The 24,270-nt window shown below is 47.1% G+C and overlaps 1 protein-coding gene across 1 annotated transcript; it reads left to right on the top strand.

The window, feature by feature from the left end:
• Positions 1-144: 144 nt before the first annotated feature.
• LOC115466417 (zinc finger protein 33B-like) lies at positions 145-23,584 on the top strand. The gene is made up of 6 exons (XM_030197629.1): positions 145-281; positions 17,174-17,300; positions 17,763-17,876; positions 18,515-18,622; positions 19,145-19,255; positions 22,090-23,584. The coding sequence occupies exons 1-6, from the start codon at positions 258-260 to the stop codon at positions 22,833-22,835; spliced, it is 1,230 nt and encodes a 409-aa protein (XP_030053489.1). The 5' UTR covers positions 145-257; the 3' UTR covers positions 22,836-23,584.
• Positions 23,585-24,270: the final 686 nt, after the last annotated feature.

Raw genomic sequence — 24,270 nt, 5'->3', positions numbered from 1 at the left:
TAAAAGAAAAATCGGGGTGGGGAGGGAGAGGAGGCGGTACCACCTTAAAGAAAAAAAAAAAGAGGCGTTCCTTCCCAGCATGCAGTAGGAGAGGAGGGCTTCTTGGCTATGGGCGTGGCTAGCAGTGGTGTCCGCCCCCTGGCGTAGGCTGCCTGATCTGCAGTGTGGAGAACTGTACTGCTTTGGAGTGGGGGAAGTGCAGGAGGGTATTTAATTGTCCTCCCTTGCCTGTCCGGATCCTCCCCTTCCCCCAGAGCATGCCTGCACATCTGCACCAGCAGGTAAGGGGGAGCAAGTCGGGGGATGGATTCGAATTCGATCCCCTCCTGGCTTTACTGCCATTGCAGTCAAGACGAGAGAGCAAAAACCCCAAGGATCCAGCAGCCCTGTGCTGAGGGGAAGTATGCAAATCCAGGACTGGATCTACCAGTATTGGAGATGGACAGAGTGGGTGGTTGATGCACAGCCTTAGTCTATTCCTTACATGAACCAAGTGTGGCTAGTTCTCTCCCTTCCCCAAGGTAACGTTGAAGTCTTAAAAAATGCTTACAGTAGCCCTTGGGGAGTGGGAAGGACAGAATTTGTGCTGGTAACTGCTTTGGGATTGGCAGCCGCAGACCTCCTACACTCCCATGGTACAGTGACCCTGTGTGGGGGTCCTATGCACCTTCCCTGGCACAGTGACCCTGTGTGGGGGTCTATGCACCCTTCAGCTGTCCTTCCCTGGTACAGTGACCCTATGTTGGGGTCCTGTGCTCTGTTCAGTTGTCCCTCCCTGGTACAGTGATTCTGTGTGGGGATCCTATATTCCCTTCAGCTGTCCCTCCCTGTGTGTGGTTCCTATGCTCCATTCAGGTGTTCCTGCCTCGTACAATGACCCTGTGTGGGGGTCTTATTCTCCCTTCAGCTCCTCTGCCCATTACAGTGACCCGCTGTGAGGGTCCTATACTCCCTTCGGCTGTCCCTGCCTGGTACAATGGCCCTGTAGTACAGTGTTTTCTTCCATAGCTGAATAATATGGGAAGAGAAGGTGAGTGAAGAATCAAGCAAGACCTCTAATACTCTGGTTTCAGATTTGACTGTAAAGCTTTGACCGTTGGACAAAAGATATTGATGATGGAACCTCAAGTCCCTGATTTTGGAAACCCAGGATCTTGTTTTTTTGCTCATTCAGTTTCAGTGTATTGGTCAGGGCCCAGGTGGTAACAGCAGTCATACTATTCGCTACAGAATGAGTTGGATCTTTATTTGATGCTGTTACTGGTAAGAGAAGCAGGATGTAGTTCATTAAGTCCCAGGTGTATTGAGGCAAGGGAAGACATAAAGAAGTTGAATAGGATCGGTGAGAGGGGGGATCCCTGTGGGACCTCACAGTTAGTAGACCAGTAGTTGGAAAGTTGGTTGTTTTGCTTGACAGAATAGCTTCGATTTCAAAGGAATTCGCTGAACCATTTGAGCACGTTATTCATATCTGATCCAGGCGTTCGAGTAGCAATGTGTGGTCAACTGCATTGAACACTGCTGATATATTGAATTGGAGAATTACTTGCAGGCTTATTTTCGAAAGTGATCGCCGGCCATTTCCCGACATAAATCAGGAGATGGCCGGCGATCTCTCAAAAGCGGTGAAATCGGTATAATCGAAAGCGGCGGTTTTTACAGAATCGCCGCTTTCCTGTCACCTCGCCGGCAAAAATTCAAGGGGGCGTGTCGGCACCTTAGCGAAGGCGGGACATGGGCGGGCATGGGCGTGGCTACCAGATTCCCTTATCTCTTGTTTGTCCTGTTTGTCTGTCCTAATTAGATTGTAAGCTCTGTTGAGCAGGGACTGTCTCTTCATGTTCAAGTGTACAGCACTGCGTACGTCTAGTAGCGCTATAGAAGTGATAAGTAGTAGTAGTAGTAGTAGTACCAGATGGCCAGCTTTCACGGATAATGGGAAAAAAAAGCGGTGTTCATCAGTATTTCGCCGGGTTTACTTGGTCCTTTTATTTTCACGACCAAGCCTCAAAAAGGTGCCCCAACTGACCAGATGACCACTGGAGGGAATGGGAGATGACCTCCCCGTAGTCCCTCAGTGGTCACCAACCCCCTCCCACACTAAAAAAATAAAAATAGAAACCTTTTTTGCCAGCCTGTATGCCAGCCTCAAATGTCATACCCAGCTCCCTGACAGCAGTATGCAAGTCCCTGGAGCAGTTTTTAATGGATGCAGTGCACTTCAGGCAGGCAGACCCAGGCCCATCCCCCCTACCAGTTACACTTGTGTTGAGCCCTCCAAACCCCCCCCAAAACCCACTGTACCCACATGTAGGTGCCCCCCTTCACCCATAAGGGCTATGGTAATGGTGTAGAGTTATGGGGAATGGGTTGGGGGGGGGATTTGAAGGGCTCTGCACCCAAGGGAAGGGAGCTATGCACCTGGGAGGTTTTTTTTGTATTTTTAAAAATTTTTTGAAGTGCCCCCTAGGGTGCCCGGTTGGTGTCCTGGCATGTCAGGGGGACCAGTGCACTACAAATGCTGGCTCCTCCCACGACCAGATGCCTTGGATTTCGCCGGGTTGGAGATCGCCGGCATTTTTTTCCATTATCGCTGAAAAACAAAACCGGCGATCTCCAACCTAGCGAAATCCAAGGCATTTGGCCGGGCTAAACCGTATTATCGAAAAAAAAGATGGCTGGCCAGCTGTTGTGCCGCTGCCAAAATAGATCGCCGGCGACGTTCGATTATGCCCCTCTTGCTCACCTTTGCATAGGTATTGTTTGACATATGGAGATAGAAAGAGCACTAATGTTTCCATACTGTGTGACGATTTGAAGCCAAATTGTGACCAGTGTAAAATAGACATTTTTTCCAGATAAAGAGACTTGTTTACTAATGTAAGTTTCTAATGCTTTAGTAAAAAAGGGTATGCTTGCCGCTGGACGATGGTTTGCAGTAGATGTTACGTCTAGCCCAGATCCCTTCAGTAGTGGAGTGAGAACAATTTTGCCCATATCAGGAGGAAGAAAGCCAGTTTTCAACAGCTCATTGAGATCATTGAGTAAACAGTTTACTGCTTTCATAGGGATGGATCTGAGTAGGTGTTTTGAGCATTGATCCAGGGAGCAGTTGGCTCAGGAGCATTTCAACAGTATTGATCTTACATCCTCATCTGTTAGTGGTTGAAAAGATTCCCAGTTTTGGTCAGTTTTGAGTCCTTGGGTTGTAGGATCACTGGTGATTAAGGCTGAACTATGGGTTGAGTAGGAGTGGAGGAGTAGCCTAGTGGTTAGTGCAGTGGACTTTGATCCTGGGGAACTGAGTTTGATTCCCACTGTAGCTCCTTGTGACTCTGGGCAAGTCACTTAACCCTCCATTGCCCCTGGTACAAAATAAGTACCTGAATATATGTAAATTGCTTTGAATGTAGTTGCAAAAACCTCAGAAAGGTGGTATATCAAGTCCCATTTCCCTTTCCCTCTTCCTCTTCTACTGGAGTAGTCTTAGATAGTTTGGACCTTAGTGGTGAAATGATCATTGAGGTCTTGGGTGGTGGGACATATTTTCTGTGAATGTTCATCCTTATTAGTTGGAAGCTAGTATTTTAACTAAGGAGAAAAGATTTTTGTTGTCAAGATCATCTTGACCTACTAGGCTGCTATAGTATTGGCATTTTGAATCAGCTACCTCTTTTTTGTAGTTTTGGAAGGCTGACTTCCATTTGGATTTATTAGTAGTATCTTTGTTCTCTCTTGTAAAGCTCCCAGCCACGGAGGAGCGTGATAGGGCCCCCTCACAGCCTGTGTCCTGCCCTACTCGATCTCTGCACTTTTACAGTCTGGAAGTTTTCTTCTTACCCTCCGCGTTCTGGGGTTTGGAATTCCACAAGGTCCTTTGCAATCCACCGGGCCACAGGGAGAGCCATATTGTAATCTACAGTCAGGGCTTTCTCGCTCAACCTCTTCGCTTTTACAGTCTGGAGGTTTTCCCTCTTAGCTGTCCCCTGCTTGGGACTAAGACTCCTAGGTGGGTGTGGCCCCTCTGCATCCCAGATTCCACCACCACTTCCCCCACTCAGTTCCAAACTCCCTCTGAAACAATACCTCTCTCTCTCCCTTCCCCTTTCCTACGGAAGGCAAGGAGAGTCTCTGTGCGCTCCCTTCTACCCCCCTTTTCTCTCAGGTTCCTTCAACTTTCCTGATTAGGGAGAGAGTCAGTGTTGCAGCACAACCCCAATTTAAACAGTTCACTTTTATCACAGCACAAACCCCAAGTTAAACAGTTCACTTTTCCGCTTCAACCTTTTTTCCCCCTGTCCACCTATTACCGGTCCAGAGGAATGTAAGGGTCCCACCCTTGTCAGCACCAATTCCTGACAACCTCCCACTTGACCCAGGTTGAAACATTTGTTCCTTAATCCCACCTCTGATGCAGCTACCTTTTGCCTCCCTGCATCAAGCCAGAGAACTAGGCTGCCATCTGCCCTCTTCCCTCTTAACTCTCTACCTTTTGCTTTGGCAAGAGCTAAGATATCCAGGAGTTCCTCTTCTAGGCAGTGGCGTAGCCAGATAGCCAATTTTGGGTGGGCCTGAGCACAAAGTGGGTGGGCACAAAATTTTCTCTCTCCCCCCTCTCCCCCAGCACTTCCCAACTCAAAATATAAATACTTTAGCAGATGAGGATCCCCAATCTCTGTCAGCTGAAGGCCTCCACTAAAGATGGGCAGAACTCCTCTCCACCAAGCTCAGCAGGCAACAGCAACTCCTTGAGCCACTGATGTCAGCACTCCATACATGCTTAGTTGTCAGTGGCTCCAGGATGCTGCCCCCATCTGCCAAGCTCAGTAGAAGCAGGGCTTTTTTGAGGGGGTACTTGGGGATACTGAGTACCGGCACCTTTTCCGTTTTCTGCTAAAATTGACCCATGGACCCCAAGTTTTAATGAAAGAGCTGAGGCTCTACACACCAATTCTGCCTTGTCATACATTCTGTGACCAGTTGCAGGGGGCTTAGCTATTGTGGGATGAGTCCCTCAGTGATTACCCACCCCTGAAGAGTGGCCTAGCATTTGAGTACCGGCACCTTTTTTACTAGGAAATACGCACTGAGTAGAAGGCAGCTCTGGCCAGCTTCAGAAGAGACCCCAGCTAGTAGAGCTTGGGAATCCCCACTAGCTACAGCAAGGGTCAGGGCTGCTGTTAGCCATACTGGTGACCAGGGCAGAAAATAAAGCCCCTCCCCCCAATTCCCTCTCCTCTCCAATCTCCTCTACTGCCGTTACAGCAGTGGCGTAGCCAGACAGCCAATTTTGGGTGGGCCTGAGCACAAAGTGGGTGGGCACAAAATTTTCTCCCTCCCCTCTCTTCCCCAGCACTTCCCAATTCAAACTATAAATAGTTTAGCAGATGAGGATCCCCAATCTCTGTCAGCTGAAGGCCTCCAGTAAAGATGGCCAGAACTCCTCTCAACCAAGCTCAGTAGGCAGCAGCAACTCCTCGAGCCACTGATGCCAGCACCCCATACATGCTTAGTTGTCAGTGGCTCCAGGATGCTGCCCCCAACTGCCAAGCTCAGTAGAAGAAGGCATCTCTGGCCAGCTTCAGAAGAGACCCCAGCTAGTAGGGCTTGGGAATCCCCACTAGCTACAGCAAGGGTCAGGGCTGCCGTTAGCCATGCTGGTCACCAGGGCAGAAAATAAAGCCCCTCCCTCAATTCCCTCTCCTCTCCAATCTCCTCATCTGCCATTAAAGTCACACTGACAGACCCTCACAAATTACAGAACAAGGGTTCACAAATTAGAAATAAAAATATATAGACAAAATTGAACTGGGAACCTCAGCATGTACTGCAACACTGGAGAAAAAAAAAAACAAAAGCACATTTCCTTTTCTACTTAACACAATAAAAAGACATCCGCTATGCACATTTCCCAAAGTTAACATATTCCATTTAAAACATTACTACTACTACTACTACTTAATATTTCTAGAGCGCTACTAGGGTTACGCAACATTCAAAGTAAAATGATTTTCCTACCTTTATTGTCTGGACATTTTATTTTTACATCATGTTGGTTCCAATTTCTGTCTGTCTTCTGACTTCCGGTGGAGGCATGGAGCAGTGAAGACGCAGAACGGAGCTGCTCCGGGGTGCCTTCATAAATCAGCGCTCGTAGAACCTTAAACCTGTCACGGAGTGCAAAGACAGAGAGAGAAAGTGTTCGGCATCAACTTAAGAAGCGGGGGGAGACGGAGACGCTGCGGATGGCATCCAAGCAAGCTCGTAAAGAGTCAAAAGATAAGACCCGCGCCGCGGACCACAAAATGGCGGATAGGGCCGCGCCACCGTCGCCATCACCAAACTCGCCATGGGCAGCAGAGCTTTCAGAAGAGGTGAGGGCGGCAGTTGAGCAAGCGGTGGGGGTCAAGCTGCAATTGATTCTAGAAAAACTGGACGGACTGACTGAGCAGCATACCAAGTTGTTTAATGAGCTTCAGGCGGTTCAGCAGCGCGTAGGGCAGGCAGAGGATGACATTCGCTAAGTGGCGGAAGAGCAGCCGCGTTTACAGGCGCGCCTCACGGCGGTGGAGGGGAAACTGGAAGATTTGGAAAATCGGTCCAGGAGGAACAACCTCCGCCTCGTGGGGCTGCCAGAACTGCTGCCTGAGCGGTCTCTCTGCACTTTTCTTGAAAAATGGCTGCCAGAAGCGCTGGGAAATGAGGAGCTGGAGACCACATTGCGCATAGAACGGGCACATAGACTTGGCCAGAGGAGAGATGATATGGGAAGACCGAGAGTCGTAATCTGCCGAATCCTTAATTATGCACACAAGTCACTCATCTTGCAAGAGTTGCGTGCAGGTAAACACCTGGATTATAAAGGGAACAAAATTTTATGTTTCCAGGATTACTCCACCACAGTGTCAGCGGCGCGGAAAAGCTTCGCGCCACTATGTTCTAAAATCTTTGGGTTAAAATACAGATTCAGTCTCTTGTACCCAGCGAAACTTAAGCTGCTCGACAATGGGAAAGCGGTGTTTTTTTAAAAGGTAGAGGAGGCGACTACATATGTGGATACGATGCTGGCCAAGGGACATGGCGAATGAGAGTACGAAGAGGGCCTATGGTGAGTGGCAGGCTCCCATGGTGATCAGATGGCTGGTATGGACAAAGTTCACTAAGTTTGTTGTTATAAAAGTTAAAGTTGCATTGGAGACAGTTTGAAAAGAAAGCAAGATTTGGGTACTTTGCTGGTACAGGGGCAGCTGAATAATCAAAGAGCGAAGAGGTTGCCTGAAGTGTGAGGGAGTCTTGCATTAGGAACTTTATGGCTGCTGGGGAGGGAGTATAAATACATTTGAAGTTTTCCCAGTTACAAGCGGAAGCAAAGACATATAGAGCAAAGAAAGCGGCTTTGGAGATCCTTAAACTTGGGAGAAGCAGCATATTAATCACACATTAGTGGTGGTGGTTTGACCAATCACTGGTGACAGCTTTTGTCAGAAGCGGAGAATTTCAACTTTGGAGCATAGACAGTGAAGGTTCTAAGAGGCGAGAGACATGGATATAACCCAGCTGGCCCCTGATGAACTTGGACTCCTATAGTGGACTTCACACACAAATTAGAGTCCTGGTGACCATATTGTTGCAGAGGACAGAGTGACAGGTAGTGGTCATCAATGATAAGATGGGCACCCTAGCCTTGGTAAAACAGGAAGTCGTGCCTAGAGGCATAAGGGGAATGAGAAGGGGTATAAGAGGGGGGAGGGGGAGGGGTGGGGAGGGTTGGGCAGTAAGGGAGGGGGGAGGGTGGTATGGGAAGCGGGGGGGGAGAGGGGTTCTGTTTGCATGTTGTTTTACAGTAAGAACTTTGAGTATGAAGGTGTGGGGAGTCCGAGGGAGAGTGAGGTATGGGGAGCGACTGGCTGAGAGGGTGGGGGCTGGGACACTCTCTTGGTATACAAAGCATACTAGAAGTCAGTTGGTGGAAAGCCTAAGTACTGCAAGAGGAGTGACATGACTTCAATACAGATAATGACATGGAATGTAGGGGGTATACACTCCCCAGTTAAGAGACAAAAAATCTTAAAGGCGTTGAATGACAATAAGGTGTCTATAGCATTTTTGCAAGAAACACACCTCACGAGGGAAGAGCATATGAAGCTTAAAACTTGGTGGGTGGGTGAACTATATGAAGCGCCAGCAGAGGGGAAAAAGGGAGGAGTGGTGATCTTAATTAGGAAAAATCTTAATGTGGAGGTGAAAGGGGTGGTAGCGGATCCTGGAGGGAGGTATGTCCTAGCCTCAGTGATTGTGGAACGACAACCACTATTACTCTGTAATATTTATGCTCCCAACAATTATGATAAACAATTCTTTGCACAACTTACTAGGAAAATTCTAGCGATGGGAGATATACCAATGGTGGTGGGAGGTGATATGAACGATGTCATGGATCCAGTTTGGGATAGATCTACACCAACAGGGAAGGAATTGGCCAGGAAGGAGAGGGGCCTTGTTAGGTTGAGTGACACTTTGGAGTTGGTGGATGTATGGAGAACCTTACATCCGATAGAAAAGGACTATACACACCTCTCCAGAGCTCATAACACACTGTCCAGAATAGATTATATACTGACTACGCAAGAGTTACTGACCAAAGTGGAGGAAATTCAGATAGGTCCAATAATGATCTCAGATCATGCTTGGGTACGACTGCGAGTTCGGATAGAAGAGGAGAAGGGTGTAATGGGGACATGGCGTTTCCCCGCTCATTTATATCGGGATAACCAATATATACCTTATTTGGTAGAGAAATGGAGGGACTATAGTATTAATAACGCCCAGCATAGGGAGGATCCAGTTCTTTTTTGGGAGACTGCTAAAACGGTTCTACGGGGGGAAACCATCTCTTATCTCGCCTTCCAAAGGAGGGCTCGGAACAGAGAGGTGTTTCGATTGGAAAGGCGGGTGATAACTTTACGGAAGAGGTATGGCCAGGATCATAACCTGAGAATTCGAAAACAGTTGCTGGAGGCGCAGCAAGCCTTAAATGAACTTTTGCAGGAGAGGATGCAGAAAGCGAATATATATTACAAATATCAGCTATATAGATTCGCTAATAAAAGTGGGAGATTCCTGGCGAGGATGGCTAATAGGAAGCTTGGGGTTAAAAAAATACTTACAATGAGGGCTGCCACAGGAGAACGGGTGCATAGTGATACCGGCATAGTGGGAATATTGGGAGATTTTTTCAGCAACTTATATACGCAGCAGGAGGACCTAGTGCGGCCTAGTGAGGCTTATCTCAGCAGCATAGATCTCCCACAAGTTTCTGAAGAGGAGGTAGAAGTGTTGAATGCACCAATAGCTGATGAGGAGGTAGAGCTAGTGATTAAATGGAGTAAGCTAGGGAAAGCGCCGGGGCCGGATGGCATGAGGAATGAATTCTACAAAATTCTTAACACTGAAATCAGCCCGGTCCTTACAGAGGTGTTTAATGTGGCCATACGGCAGGGGCAGCTGCCAGTGCACTTAAATAGAGCACAGATTAGCGTGCTACCAAAGCCAGGTAAGCCAACTGATCGACCTGACTCGTACAGGCCAATTTCTCTGTTGAATGCAGAGTTAAAATATCTAGCAAAGATATTGGCGAACCGCTTAGCGAGATATTTACCATCACTGATCATGGACTCTCAGGTAGGTTTTACCTGTGGGAGGGTGATAGCTAAGAATATGAGGAGAATTTGGGTGGCACTAGAAAGGGTATGAATGGAATAGGTCCTGGCATTGCTAGTGAGCTTTGACTTGGAGAAAGCGTTCGACCGCGTGGATTGGACCTATTTGTTTGCAGTGTTGACGGCATATGGTATAACGGGCCCTTTTGCGCAGGCGGTCAAAGTGCTGTATACGGACCCGAAAGCGCAGATATTTGCGAATGGCATGAGATCTGAATGGTTTCCAATCAGGAGGGGTACGAGGCAGGGTTGTCCACTTTCACCACTTCTTTTTATCTTGGCGTTAGACCCTTTAATGAGAGAGATCCAAAACAATGGAGACATTCGAGGAGTGAGGGTGCAGGACTATAACTTTAAGACAGCTGCATTTGCTGATGATCTCTTGGTGTTACTTACAGAGCCTAGGCACTCTTTGCCATTTCTCATGCAAAGTTTAGAGGAATATGGGAACTTCTCAGGGTTTCGGCTCAATCTTCAAAAGTCAGAAGCGTTAACTAGCAATGCTGAGCTTAAGCAAGAATGGGCTGACAGCTTCCCCTTGAGATGGGCGCAGGGATCTTTTAGATATCTGGGAATACAGCTTCCAATGGACACAAGGCGGATCTACGAACTAAATATAACTAAGTTGTTGAAAGAGACTAAAGAACAGCTAGCTCGATGGTCGATGCTTCCTTTGTCTTTGATGGGACGGATACAACTATTCCGCATGATAGTGTTTCCACGTTGGCTATTTGTTATGCAGGCTCTGCCATTAAGATTGTTGAACCGTGATGTGGTGGCGCTTCGGAGGTTAGTGGTAAAATTCTGTTGGGCAGGTAGGAAATCGAAGATGAAATGGCAATATTTAGTGGGGCACTGGAGTAAGGGGGGGTTAGGACTCCCAGATATGCGGGTGTATAATCAGGCATGTCTTTTGAGACATCTGCGAGACTGGATTATGGGCACATCTGCTTTTACGGACGTGGGGATGGAGCGAGCGTATTTCCATCCATGGCATTTGAATTACTTATTACATGTCCCAAAGAAAGGGAAACTGCCTGGAAGAATCAGAGATAGTTTATTGTTGGGGCCTGTTTGGCATGTGTGGAGGGACTTGTTACAACGATGGGGCCAGGATCCCACCACTAGTATACTACTTCCGTTGGCGGGGAATGATGAGTTCCAGCCTGGGAGAGATAATGCAGTGTTCCGTAGATTGCAGGAACAAGGAGTGGAATTGTTAGAAAGTGTCATGCAGGAGGATGGCACCTTGATCTCTTGGATGGACTTTCAGCAACGATGCTCAGGGGGAATGGCGGCGATGTTGGCTTATCGACAATTGTCACATTATGTGCGTAGTTTGCCCAAAGAAGGTCTGCTCCCTCGATTTGGGAGACAGCTCAAGGACTTTTTAGAGGGAGATGCACTGGGACAGACCTCAGTATCCTGGTTCTGTAAAGAGCTAGAGAAAGGGCGTCCGGAGAGGCAAGTACTAGAGGTGGCGGACAAATGGAGTGTTGAAGCACAGTGCCAAATTCCTGAGAAGCTTATAAGGCAATCGTTGTTGGGAATAACGAGGGTGGTTCACAGTGCAGAAATGCAAGAATGTCAGTATAGAATCCTTTATAGAGCCTATTTCTCCCCTAGAAGGGCTTTTCATGCAAAAGTAACTACTACTGATGCCTGCCTCAAGTGTAAGCAGGGCGGAGCTACGTTGACACATTGCCTATGGCAATGTAGATACATTAAAGGCTTTTGGTGGGGATTGGGTAGATACCTCAGTGGAGTTCTAGATCATCCAATAGTCATCACATTTGATAAAATGCTGTTAGGTATTCCTGGACGGTGGGGGGTGGATGCACGAGGGGACCAATTGTTTCTGAGTAAAGCATGCATAGTGGGGAAGAAGTGTATCCTTGGTCACTGGGTGCTGGACATGCCTCCTTCTCACTGGTACTGGAGGAATAGGGTACATCAACTGATGCTCTGGGAAGCGAGAGGGGCGCGACTGACACCAAAAAGGCAAAAGAGTTTTTTAACTATATGGGGGAAATATATAAGTACAATATCGCCAAGAGCACATAGTCAAATACTGAATAGATTACCATGGGATATTGGAAGGGACCAGAGGGAGCCAGAGGTGGGACATGCAAACAGAATGGGAAGGGAGGAGGGGGAGGGAGCAAGTGTGGACTCATAAGGATGGAGGGTATATATTTAGTCGAAATATAGGTAACCTGGTTGGAAGTATGGGTTGTAAGGGGAGGGAGGGGGGAGGGGCATAGTTGGAGGGAGGACGAGGGATTGGAGGCAGTGTTGCCAGGTGGGCGGTTTTACCGCCCAATTGGGCGGTTTTCCGCGACCCGCCGCGGGAAATTTTTGCCCGCGGCGGGTTGCGGTTTTTTGGGCTGTTTTTGGCCTTCAGTGCGGTTTTTTCGGCCGCGGGGGGGCGGGGTTAGTGACGTTTTTGGGTGGGGTTAATGACGTTTTGGGCGGGGTTAGTGACGTGGGAGGCGGGGCCGATGACGTGAGAGGCGGGGCCGATTACGGGGAGGCGGGGCCGATGACGTGGGAGGCGGGGCCGATGACGGGGAGGCGGGGCCGATGACGTGGGAGGCGGGGCCGATGACGGGGAGGCGGGGCCGGTGACAGCGGGGGCGGGGTTGATGACGGCGGGGGCGGGCGTGATGACGCGGGGGTGGGGGTGTCAGGGGCGGGGTTTGTGTTTGGGCGGGTTTTGGGCTGTTTTTTGGGCTCGATCGGGCTGGAAAAAAATTTTCCACCTGGCAACCCTGATTGGAGGATACAGTAGTTGAAGGGGAACTATGATCTAATGTACTACCTATGAGAAGATGTAAATAGAGAGTGGGGAGGGGATGGAGGGGAAGGCCTGATAAACAAGTTTGATGGCTGTACGCTACCGTTTAGATCACCTGTTTATTGGTTTGTTGGTTTAAAACTGATTTCTTGTGCATTTGAAATGTGGAGGGTGTTGTTAACTTGGACGTTCCTCAGTAAAGTGTTGACGTATAAATTTCTACAGTTGAGAGGGGGGAGGAGGGGGGGAGAATAAATAAAAACTTGATGACTGTATAATGGATTTGTTAGAATGGCTTAATATTGGAGAAATGTACACGGCTGTGGAAATTGTCTTTTAATGAAGAATTTATGCTTTCTGTTTGTCATCAATAAAAAACATCTAAACATTCTGTCTTCTGCTAATTCTTCAAGCGGTTGTCCATTTGTCTTTTTTCTCCTGTCGTTTCATTTCTTCACTACACCTACCTCTGAAATATTGATCCTTCCATTTTAGCTGTTTCCTTTCTTTTTTTTTTTTCTTTTCTGCCTCTGTACACTCAAATTTCATCCTCTTTCTAAATCTTTTCCTTCTTTTTACTTTTCAGATATCTATCACATTTCCATCTCCTTTCACCCACTAGCTCTCCCATTCCCCATCTCTCTCCTCAGCATTCCATTCCCTTCCATCTTCGATCTATGTGCCATTACCATATTTCTACCCCCTGTGATCACTATTCTCTCATTTTTTCCTTGCCATCTCCACTCCTTGGGCCTGTCCCCCATGCTTTCCACCATTCCCAGTGTCTCCCTCCCTCCACCCTTCCAGCCCAGCATCTGTTCCCTGTTTCTACCTTCCTCACCCTCGTAGCCTGATATTTCCCTATCCCTTTTACCTCCCACCACCAGCATCTTCCTGTCCCATCTCTCCCCCTCCCCCATTGTCCAGCATTTTTCCCTTTCTCTTCCCTACCATCCATTGTCTATCTTCTCTCCCTGGATCCATCTTCCCTCTTTCTCCCCTCCCCCGCTTGTGCCACCCGACATGTCAAGAGGGCTAAGCAAACTCATGTGAGCCACTTCATAGAGATAGCTTTTTGAGCTAGTTTGTCAGTCCGGTTTAGTGCTCTTTTTCAGTTTTAAATGTGTGCTGTTAAAGATTTCAGAACTGAGTTCTCCTTGAAGGTAGAAGCTACCGATGGTGAGGAGAGGTCATGGTGTCTCGAGAACTCATAATGTGGGGAGGTGTGGATGTGCTGGTGTGGCAGACTTCATACAATTTCTTCTTTTTTTTAGTTCAAATCTTTTTTTTTATTAATTTTTTAAAGAATTTTTTTAAGGTAAAGTAACAAAAACATATACAAAATGGTGTTTCATCACAGAAATACATTACATATATATATATATATATATATATATATATATATATATATATATATATATATATATATATATATATATATATAAAGTATTGCCACACTGGGACAGACCAAAGGTCCATCAAGCCCAGCATCCTGTTTCCAGCAGTGGCCAATCCAGGTCACAAAAACCTGGCCAGATCCCCAAAAAAGTACAAAACATTTTATGCTGCTTATCCCAGAAATATTTTCCCCAAGTCCAATTTAATAATGGTCTATGGACTTTTCGTTTAGGAAGCCGTCCAAACCTTTTTTTAAACTCTGCTACGCTAACCGCCTTTACCACATTTTCTGGCAACGAATTCCAGAGTTGAATTACACGTTGAGTGAAGAAAAAATTTCTCCGATTCAAATTAATAGAACTATAAAAACAATTATGGAAAAAAACAATACTAAAATAAGTTTAAAGAGAGATGCTATATAGAGACTTAGTAAACTGGTAGTTTTCTGTGAGTATCAAAGGGTATGAGTAGTTATAAGTGCCTTAGTTATAAGGCACTGGTTGCCTTGAGCCATTATATATCCATACATAGAATGATAAAGGAACATATAGTGATGCTTCTTGAGAGGACTAACTTATTCTCTGACCCATTTTGTCTGAGGACCTTGAAAATCAAACAGAGAGTTTTGAATTTAGCCCTGTAAGGTATTGGCAGCCAGTGTAGCTTTTGCAAGAAGTAGGGGCGTAGCTAGGTGGAGCCTGGGCTCCTGCAATTTTCGTCCTGGCCCCTGGTTTGGCTGGGGGGTCTCCATCCCCCGCCAGCCGAAGCCTTCTTCAGCACCGGTGTCCGGCGCAGCCGTGTTCACTGCCCCGCTCTTCTTTCTTCTTGCTGACGTCCTCCTATGGGAGCGTCAGCATGCACAGGAGGACGTCAGCAAGAAGAGCAGGGCAGCGAATGCGGCTGCGCAGGAGATTGGCACTGAAGAAGGCTTCAGCTGGCAGGGGTTGGGGACCCCTGCCAGCAAAGGTATTTGTTTTTGCGGGGGGAGTGGCGAGGCGGTGGGGGGCGAGGCAGCTTGGCGGCACATTAAAATGTGCCCCCAACCTCAGGCTCTGGCCCCCTCCCACTGCGAGGTCTGGCTATGCCACTGGCAGGAAGGGTGTGATATGGTCACGCCACTTGCAGCCTTCTATCAGTCGTGCTGCAGCATTCTGAATTAGTTGGAGCTGATGCAAATTCTTTTTGGTTTGACCAGTGTACAGGGCATTACAGTAGTCTGGTCGTGATGTTATCGTGGCATGGACCACTGTGGTGAGACTCATCTTTTCAATATATGGAGAGAGATTTTGTAGTTGCAGCAGGTGCTAGAGACAGTTTTTAACGGTTGTTTGAATTTGTAGGATCAGAGTGAGTGATATATAGGCGCAGATCCCAGATGTGTGCATAAACTAATTAGTCAATTAGGAACCAACAACCAATTGGCGTTAATTGGATATAACATACTACTATTTAGCATTTCTATAGCGCTACAAGGCGTACGCAGCGCTGTACAAACATAGAAGAAAGACAGTCCCTGCTCAAAGAGCTTACAATCTAATAGACATCTGCCCTACATCCCATTCTATAATAGCACACAATTCAAAAGGGGGGGCATGGGCCGGTCAGGCACAATCCTATATAATAATTCTCACCTCCAACGTTCTGACTTGCTGCCTGGGACCATGGCTCATTCCGAGTTGGTCAGGACGGCTCCATAGATCAGGCTGACATCACCATAGCCATTATGATGTCAACTTCAGAACCCGGGAGGGGGGAAAAAAACATGCCTCACAGCTGATCCATGTCCAGAGGAGGGTCGCTGGACATGGGTGGCTGGAGGGGGGGGCAGGGGAGAGAGGAGGGTCGATGGACATGGGTGGCTGGAGGGGGGCAGGGGAGAGAGGAGGGTCGCTGGACATGGGTGGCTGGAGGGGGGCAGGGGAGAGAGGAGGGTCGCTGGACATGGGTGACTGGAAGGGGGGCAGGGCAGAGAGGAGGGTCGCTGGACATGGGTGGCTGGAGGGGGGGCAGGGGAGAGAGGAGGGTCGCTGGACACGGGTGGCTGGAGGGGGGGCCGGGGAGAGAGGAGGGTCGCTGGGCACGGGTGGCTGCAGGGGGAGAGGAGGGTCGCTGGACACGGGTAGCTGCAGGGGAGCTGAGGAAAACCTTGCTAGCGCCCGTTTCATTTGTGTCAGAAATGGGCCTTTTTTACTAGAGGGCATGGGATTTACACCAGGTTTCAGCAGGCATAAATCCTCGTTCCCAAAGTTAGGCGCAGGAATCCGCATTAAATGCCTAGCGCTAAACGACCTTTGTAGAAACTGGCATTTAGCGGGGATCTTAACGGCACCTAATTATAGGCAAAAAAAACCACAAGGAGCCTTCAAGAATGGGGGTGTCTCAACCTTATTTTATTAGTCAGACCCAACACGGTCCGTGTTTCGGTGTGAACTGCCTGCATCAGGGGTCTAGTGATGTTTTAAAAATCCAAGAAAGTAAATGGGCCAGTATTCAAAAACACCCTTGTCTTTAAAAAGACAAATTCTGCTGGAAACTTAAATGAATGGCGCAAAGTGGACCAGCACAAAAACATTGTTTTCCTGAACGCTTCACTGCGAACACACAGTGGTTTGGATTAAGGCAGGAAAAGACTTTATATTAACAGTTTTGTTTTTGCACTGGTTCACTTTGCACCATTCATTCAAGTTTAACACAGATAGCAGCAATATTTGGTCGCTGTCCACATAGCTAAGTGGTTTAACTTGGGAAAATTTATATCCTAATTTAAACTACTTCACTGGAAGGACAGCAACTGAATAATGCCACTCTCTGTACAGTCGCTGGTGGCAAGTATTGCCTCTGCCTATTCAGATAGAGACATTGGACATACATGGATGTTTATTTATTTATTACATTTGTATCCCACATTTTCCCACCTATTTGCAGGCTCAATGTGGCTTACATAATACCGTACAGGCGATCGCCAAGTCTGGTATGGAAACAAATACAATTTGGTATTAGGGTCGGGTAAGGATAGTATCTTCAGGTACATAGGGATAACAAATAGGAAGGAATATATAATGTCCAGTACAATCTATGGTTTTGCTGTGTTGCAGGGTTGAGGCATCTACCTGTACAACTGGGAATCTTACTTAAAATGTAGCATAAGCATCCCTGTAAGAGTTTCTAGTCCCTTTTGTTTTTAAACGCTGCAGCCTAAGAATTTGTATACAGATATTGATAAGCCTTTGGGACCCTCTCATCCTTCCATTTGTTCCAGGTCTCTGTGACCTTCAAGGACGTGGCAGCTCATTTCTCAGAAGAAGAGTGGGAGGTGTTGGAGGAGTGGCAGAAGGAGCTTTACAAGAAGGTGATGCTGGAAGTCCATGAAGCCCTCATCTCTCTGGGTGAGGGGATAATTAATTTGGTGGCACTTATGAACCAGAAAAAGTAAAACTAAGCTCCTCCTAGACAGCTGTTATTTTAGGGCCAAAGGGGCGGCCATCTTGTTTTCCCACCTGTCCTGGACTCCCATGATGCATTGCAAAGATGTCATTATGGTGTTAATTGCCACAGGAGACCTGTGCGTATATGTGAATCGGTGGGAAATAGACGCACAAGAATACATAGCCCCCTCCCCCAATGAAAGAAATCTGTGTGCATCCCCTGCATTCCAAGAAAGAAAATATACCACAAAGCTAAAAAAAAATAACATGAGATTCCACACAGTTCATGTATAAGATGCTGTCAAAAAAAAAACCCTAATAAAGAAAGAGAGGTGATGAGTTACCAATGTATCATCACAACAGAAAGTTCATAAAAATAGTACAAACGCTTTACTGACATTAACATTGTTTGCTTATCTTCAGGATATGGGATTTTGAACAGCGACATTATATTCAGAGTTAAACAAAGGGACAAGCTATATTATAGGGACTGGCGGGACGTGGATGGAGGGCGAAGCGCCAAAACTTCCAGCAGGCGTAAGTATGAGAATCAAGGATCACTGCTGAATTACTTCATGTTAATGAGCAGCCCCTCACCTGCTGGTTCCTGAATCCTTTACCAGCCAGTCCAGCTTTCAGACTATCCACAGCATATATCCGTGTCTTTTGTTTTATTGTGGAAACCACGTTGAAATCTTCTGCTCAGTGTGCAGTGGCGTCTGCTAGAAAAGCAAACAGCCTCTGTATCGCTCCATGGTGTGATTGCACCTTCAATATTGTGTGCCATTTTGGTCGCTACAGAATTAGAAAAGGTATAGAGAAGGGCAACGGCAATGATAAAAGGGATCGGCGACTTCCCTATGAGGAAAGGCTAAAGTGGCTACGGCTCTTCAGCTTGGAAAAGAGACTGCTGAGGGGTGATGGGATAGAGGTCTATAAAATCCTGAATGGAGTGGAAATGGTAGACGTGAATCCCTTGTTTAATCTTTTCCAAAATACAAGGACTAGGGGGCACATAAGGAAGCTACTAAGAAGTACATTAAAAAAAAACGGAGAAAATATTTTTTTCACTCATTGCATAGATAAGTCTGGTCTTCGCCTACAGAGGGCTGAGGCTCCCTCTGGTTCCCTGTTCTGCTGATTGGGTTGGTTCCTATGTTTCATTTTCCATGCAGGCCACACTGCTGTTCAGCCGGACATCGTCTTACGGATCCAAGCGGAAGAGGCGAAGGACCTTGGGGATCGTTGGGCAGCTGATGGAGCCGGTGTCTCTGTAGCCGAAAGTGAGTGAGCGACCCAATCCCCACCCCTTCCCATTTCCATTGCTAACATGGATACTTAGGAAACTGGTATAAAGAAATTGTTCAGTTCCTCAAGATCTGATATGGTTAGGCCCCCATATGGCAGCATTGCCAGCAGTTGATACTTCTTAAATTGTAAAAAATTTGATCCTTCCATGTTGCTATGTAAAGAGTTCATAAAATCTTGTCTGAGGCATTTTTCATTAGAAAGTTTTAGAACAAGGGATCATGGTATGGGGTAAATCCAATGATCAGGTGGTATTTATGGTAGAGGTTCCCAAACTCTAGGTCAAGACTCCAAATGGGTTTGGGGTTGTAACCTGGGTGGGGTCTCCATAGGTGCATCATTACTCTTCACCTCCAGGAGGTCACATATTTGGTCACAATCGTGGAGTCACAGTCCCTCAAAAGATTAAGCACTGATTTGTAGTATTTCAGTAAGGAGGGAAAATGAGCTGAGCTTGGATGATCCTGTCATCACCTTCCATGTTTCTTTGCCTTTAGCTGGTGTCCCTGTCTTCAACCCTGACCTCTCGCTGTGGATTGTGAAGGAGGAAGAGGCAGGTCTGAGTGACAGCACCGCTAGAGAAGGAAAAGCAGAGATTCTTGGTAAAGGTAGGCACCATCTGTTGCGACCCACACCTGAGTTTATGGTCAACTCTTGAGTCCCTACTTGATTTTATCCCCACCTAGAGCATCTCTGACTTCCTAGTTCAGTTTCTCTGAGCAGGAGAGCCTGAAGTGGCCTAGAGAACCGGGAGCCATCTGGCTGCTTCCATAGCTGATTTCGACATCCCCATGCTAAAATCCTACTAGTGTGTTTCAGCCCTGGATTAGGAGAATGCACTGAGGAACCTGTCTCTGCTCCCGGTTAAGCTTCCCAAGTCCTTCTTAAAATTATTATTTTACTAGTAAAAAAGCCCCGTTTCTGATGCAAATGAAACGGGGGCTAGCAAGGTTTTCTTCTGTGTGCATGTGGGAGTGTGTGTGTCCCTGCCCTCTCTCCCTTCCCCTGTGCTCTCTGTCCCCTCCCCCCTCAGAGTGGAGTCCTTCAGTGTTAAGTTTCCTGCTGTGTTTGTGTTACAGAGATAGTGAGGGCTTCTGCCCTCTCTCCCCTCCCCCCCTCTGAGTCCCTTCACTGTTACAGAGAGAGCGATTTGATTTCGTGCTTTGCTGTGTTTTCCTTCACTGTTTGTGTTAGAGAGAGCAAGGGCGGGACAGACACTCATGGGGAAACCGGATATCTCTCCCCCTTCACACTTCCGGCTGGAGGCTTCATTTAGAACGTTGGTGGTGCCTTTTATATATAGAGATTAGGATTTATTTACCGCCTTTTTGAAGGAATTCCCTCAAGGCGGTGTACAGTAAGATATCAGACAGAGTAGTAAAATACTGAGCTTACCTAGTACCTCATCCTGATGCATTATGGGATCTGCAGCACTGATTTCAATGGGTAGATCAGGAACTACAAATCCCACATTGCCCTGGGATGTTATTTTAAAACTAGGACTGGCCAGAAGTCTCCCTTCTGAAACTGGGTCACTTAGCAGCTCTGAAAATAACATAAAAGAAATGCAAACCATGTTTTGAGGTTTTGAGGAGAAGCTGTAGGCCTCAGAACCTCCTAAGTTCAGATTTCATCCCTGCTTTACGGACCCAGTCACCCTATCTCAGAGAACTAAATTGCGATACAGTGAGGAGGAAAGGTTTCCTCTGTTTCTGATCTCTTCTTTAATCGTTATTTGATTTGCGCCCATCTTTTCACATTTGGGGGGAGTGTAAGAAAACCATTTTGATGCAACATACAAAGCCAGAGGTGTTGCATGTCTCTCACTGCACATTTTTGCTTTTAATGCCTACTTTGGGCGCAGTTCAGGAGTTGGAGCCCAAAGTTAGGTGCTGGGATTGGCTCAGATATCGTCCTTTGTTAGAATACTAGCTTAGCGTGCATTTCACGCCTTGGGAACCATCATTTACATCTCCCAAACCTGATGTAAATGCTGGCACCCAACTTCTGGCAGTTGGCCGCGCAATTGATAATATTCTAACACATCGTGCCTAATTTCTGGGAACGCCCCTGATCCACCCATGCCCCTCTGCAGTTGCACGCTATGAAATTTAGACTAGGATGCAGGACAGAGTCGCACGTAAGTCCTAATTAATGCCAATCATTGATTTATCGTCTGATTAATTAGTTTAGGCACAGATCTAGCATCTGTGTCCAACTTTGGGTGACCTATATAGAATCTGGCGGTCTATGCCCTCGAAGTTTTCCAAGCCCGGGCTTTTGTGTCCAGTTCTGAAGGTTGGACCTCCGAAAGGATAGAGACAGGATGGAAGAGGCCTAGAAAAGGGCTACCGAACAATCCATGGTGGTCACCGAAGCCCTATGAGACTTGAGAACTTAAACACATATGGGTCCGGAGGAGTTAGTCAGGCCCGGATATTCAATGCCGGACCATTTCTGGTGACCAGCATTGAATATCCAGTTCGTTTTTGGCTGATTTAAACTTAATTGGCCAAGTTGATAATCAGTGCAGGCCAGTTAAGTTTAAACCGGCCAAGAATAGGCATGCTATTTCGTCAGCCCACTGAAAACTCGCGGATAGCCAGTTAAGCGCTATTTAACCTGCCAGGAGCTGTTCCTGTCTGGTTAAATAGCGCTGAATATCGGGCGAATATGTGCCTACTGGAGGAGGGGCGTTATAAGATTCTTTGAGATACACAAAGATATAAATAATGCATACGAAACAAACCCTTATCAGAAGAAAGTTCTACAGCAGAAGTTCTCAGGACACACCAAGTCAATTGGGTTTTCAAGATATCCACAAGGAATATGCATGTGATAAAATTTGCATGCCTTGCCTCCACTGTATGCAGATCTACCTCATGCATATTCATCGTAGGTATCCTGAAAACCTGACTGACTTGGTGTGTGGTGTGTCTCCAAGACTGGGCTGAGACCCTCTGTTCCAGTACAGAAGATCGCATGATGCTGGAAAAGGGAAACCTCTGGCATAACATATAGAAGTATTTCTTTCCAGAAAGGATGGTGAATGCATGGAACAACCCTCCCCCCCAAGGAAGCATTGGGGATTAAAAAAATAGCATTGGTGCTCAAGAAAGCCTGGGATGGTAGGGGAACAAGGGGTGGAACCTGGGATGGACATGGGACCTTGAAGGGCAAATCCAGAGATCGAGCAGCAGTACTGGAACAGGGGACTTATCAATTTTCTGCAAGGTTTCTGAACTTTTCCTTGCTGGGGTGACCCTAGCCAGGTACATCTATTTTGTTTTGAATTTTTTTTGTGTGTGGATTTTTTAAAAATATTGTTTTTGTCTTTAAAAGGAAATCACTGCAGGGACCGGATAGACTCGGGTAGTTATCTATCATTATATCTGCTCTTATATAATTCACTTTTAGCTAGACTCTTGTTTTATTTCTACAGAGCAAAGCAGCCAGAAGAAGACTGAGGAAGAGGGGGATCAGCTGCAGGAGAAGAGAGTTCAGAACTTGAACCCACAGGAAAGCTTATTGGAAAAAGACTGTATCTCAAAGTTCTGTGGTCTTGAAGGACCGGATTCCCACTGGATGCCAGGAATCGCTTCAGCATATAGAGAGGACCAGACCGTCAGCAGCAGAGGGGAATTTGCTATACTAGGAGGGATCCTAGAACAGCCAAGGTCCGTCATGGGAGGGAGAGACTGCGAACAGAACTGGAGTGAGGAAACTACAAGTGGTCAACTTCTTCTGCTGCAGCATCAGCCTCACAAGGGAGACAAGCCATACACATGCACAGAATGCGGGAAGGGCTTCAGCCGCAGCACGCAGCTGAAGGATCACTGGAGGACCCACACTGGGGAGAGACCTTACAAGTGTACGGAGTGTGGGAAAGGCTTCAGCCGTAGCACCCAGCTGAAAGACCACCGGCGGACGCACACGGGCGAGAGGCCATACAAGTGTCGGGAATGCGGGAAGAGCTTCAGCCACAGCTCCAACCTGAACCATCACCGGAGGACACATACGGGAGAGAGGCCACACCCGTGTCCTGAATGTCACAAAAGGTTCAGCCAGAACTCGGACCTTGTTCGGCACCAGAGAACTCATACGGGCCCCTTTAAGTGTCCTGTATGCGAAAAGAGCTTCACTCAGAAATCCTTCCTGACCCTACATGAAAGAACCCATACGGACTGATAGCAGCACAGGATGGGGGGTTGCAGATGAGAGCTCACGGCAAGTGCAGAGTGCATGGTACGGGCTTGGAGAGTTTTCCCATCTCATGGCCGACTGTCACTTGATGGTGCCAGAAGGCCCAAATACAGAATGACACATCTCTTCCAGGATAACAGCTCTGTATCGGAGAAACATTGGGATCACAACCCTGACAGAGCTGTTGAAATTTGGGACTGGCTGGGACCTTGAAGGCTTAAGTGGAATCATAGTAAAACAGGGCCAGAAGGAACCTTCAGGAGGCAGGCCCAGCCATTAGGCAAAACTAGCTGATCGCCTAGGGCTGTGGAGCAAAAAACAGCTGCAGTCAAAACAAAAGAAGAAGTCCTGTCAGCCACACTGACATCAGCACCTACTTTTACCTGTAAAACAAAGTGTAACATTTAAAAGCATGATGTCCAATTATGTGTTTTGTATAGAATTATTGTAAGGTGTTCATGATTGCAGAGTTTAATTATCAAAGTCTTGAAGGGAAAAGCAGACATGGCTGTCAGTGTCAGGATCAAAGAACAAAAACCCCAAAGATCCTGGTGGCAGCCCTGTGCAGAGCACAAAGTGATGTAACAGCAGGACAGGATGTGCCGGTCTTGAAGAGAGATGCCTGGGCTGCTGTGCGGTGGGAGGCAGTGGGGATGAAAACAGTAAGGGAATTTAAAAAGGTGTGAGAAATGTGGGAAGAGGAGAGAAAAAAAATAGAGAGCAATTCCACTCAAATAAAACATAACTGACACATTAAAAAAAAAAAAAAGAGATCATTGTTGGGAGAGAACCTGCATAGAGTTGCAGGGTCAACCCTAGCCACCTTTCTGGGCAGATTGGATGGTTCAAGTTGGTCTTTTGCTAAGTTAAATATTGAGGGCTCGTGCTATGTCCCTCTTACACACATCAAAGGTGCTTGTAATTGGTGGTTTCACACATAAGTGCACTAGGCCCTTTTTTTGTAAAGTTCTATAGTACGCAGAGCTTTTTTTGAGGGGGTACTGAGTACTGTCACCTTTTCCATTGTCTGCTAAAATTGACCCATGGTCCCCAAGTTTTAATGAAAGTGCTCAGGCTCTACACACCAATTCTGCCTTGTCATAGGTTCTGTGACTGGTTTCAGGGGGCCTGGCTATTGTGGGATGGGTTCCTCAGTGATCACCCCCACACCTGAAGGGTGACCTGGCATTCGAGTACTGGCACCTTTTTTGCTAGAACAAATGCACTGATAGTACGTAACTCCCAGGTGTCATGGCTCCAAGAACATACATAACTTACAGAATAATAATCGGTTGCATGCGCCACTTGGCACTGTCATGTGCGACCGTTTACCCTGCCATTGACAGGGCGTATCGAGTAGCAGCACTGAAACAGGGGACTTCTTGTCAATTTTCTGCAACTTTTCCTTGCTGGGCTGACC

The sequence above is a fragment of the Microcaecilia unicolor genome, chromosome 3, assembly GCF_901765095.1.
Source record: "Microcaecilia unicolor chromosome 3, aMicUni1.1, whole genome shotgun sequence".
Lineage (NCBI taxonomy): Eukaryota > Metazoa > Chordata > Amphibia > Gymnophiona > Siphonopidae > Microcaecilia > Microcaecilia unicolor.
The sequence above is the reverse complement of the archived record's forward strand: the minus strand, read 5'-3'. Positions and strand labels throughout refer to the sequence as shown.

Coding starts and splice junctions, on each gene's coding strand:
- LOC115466417 (XM_030197629.1), top strand. CDS start 258: ATGCCTGCACATCTGCACCAGCAG. Junction 282..17,173: donor CTGCACATCTGCACCAGCAG/GTAAGGGGGAGC, acceptor CATTTGTTCCAG/GTCTCTGTGACCTTCAAGGA. Junction 19,256..22,089: donor AGCAGAGATTCTTGGTAAAG/GTAGGCACCATC, acceptor TTATTTCTACAG/AGCAAAGCAGCCAGAAGAAG.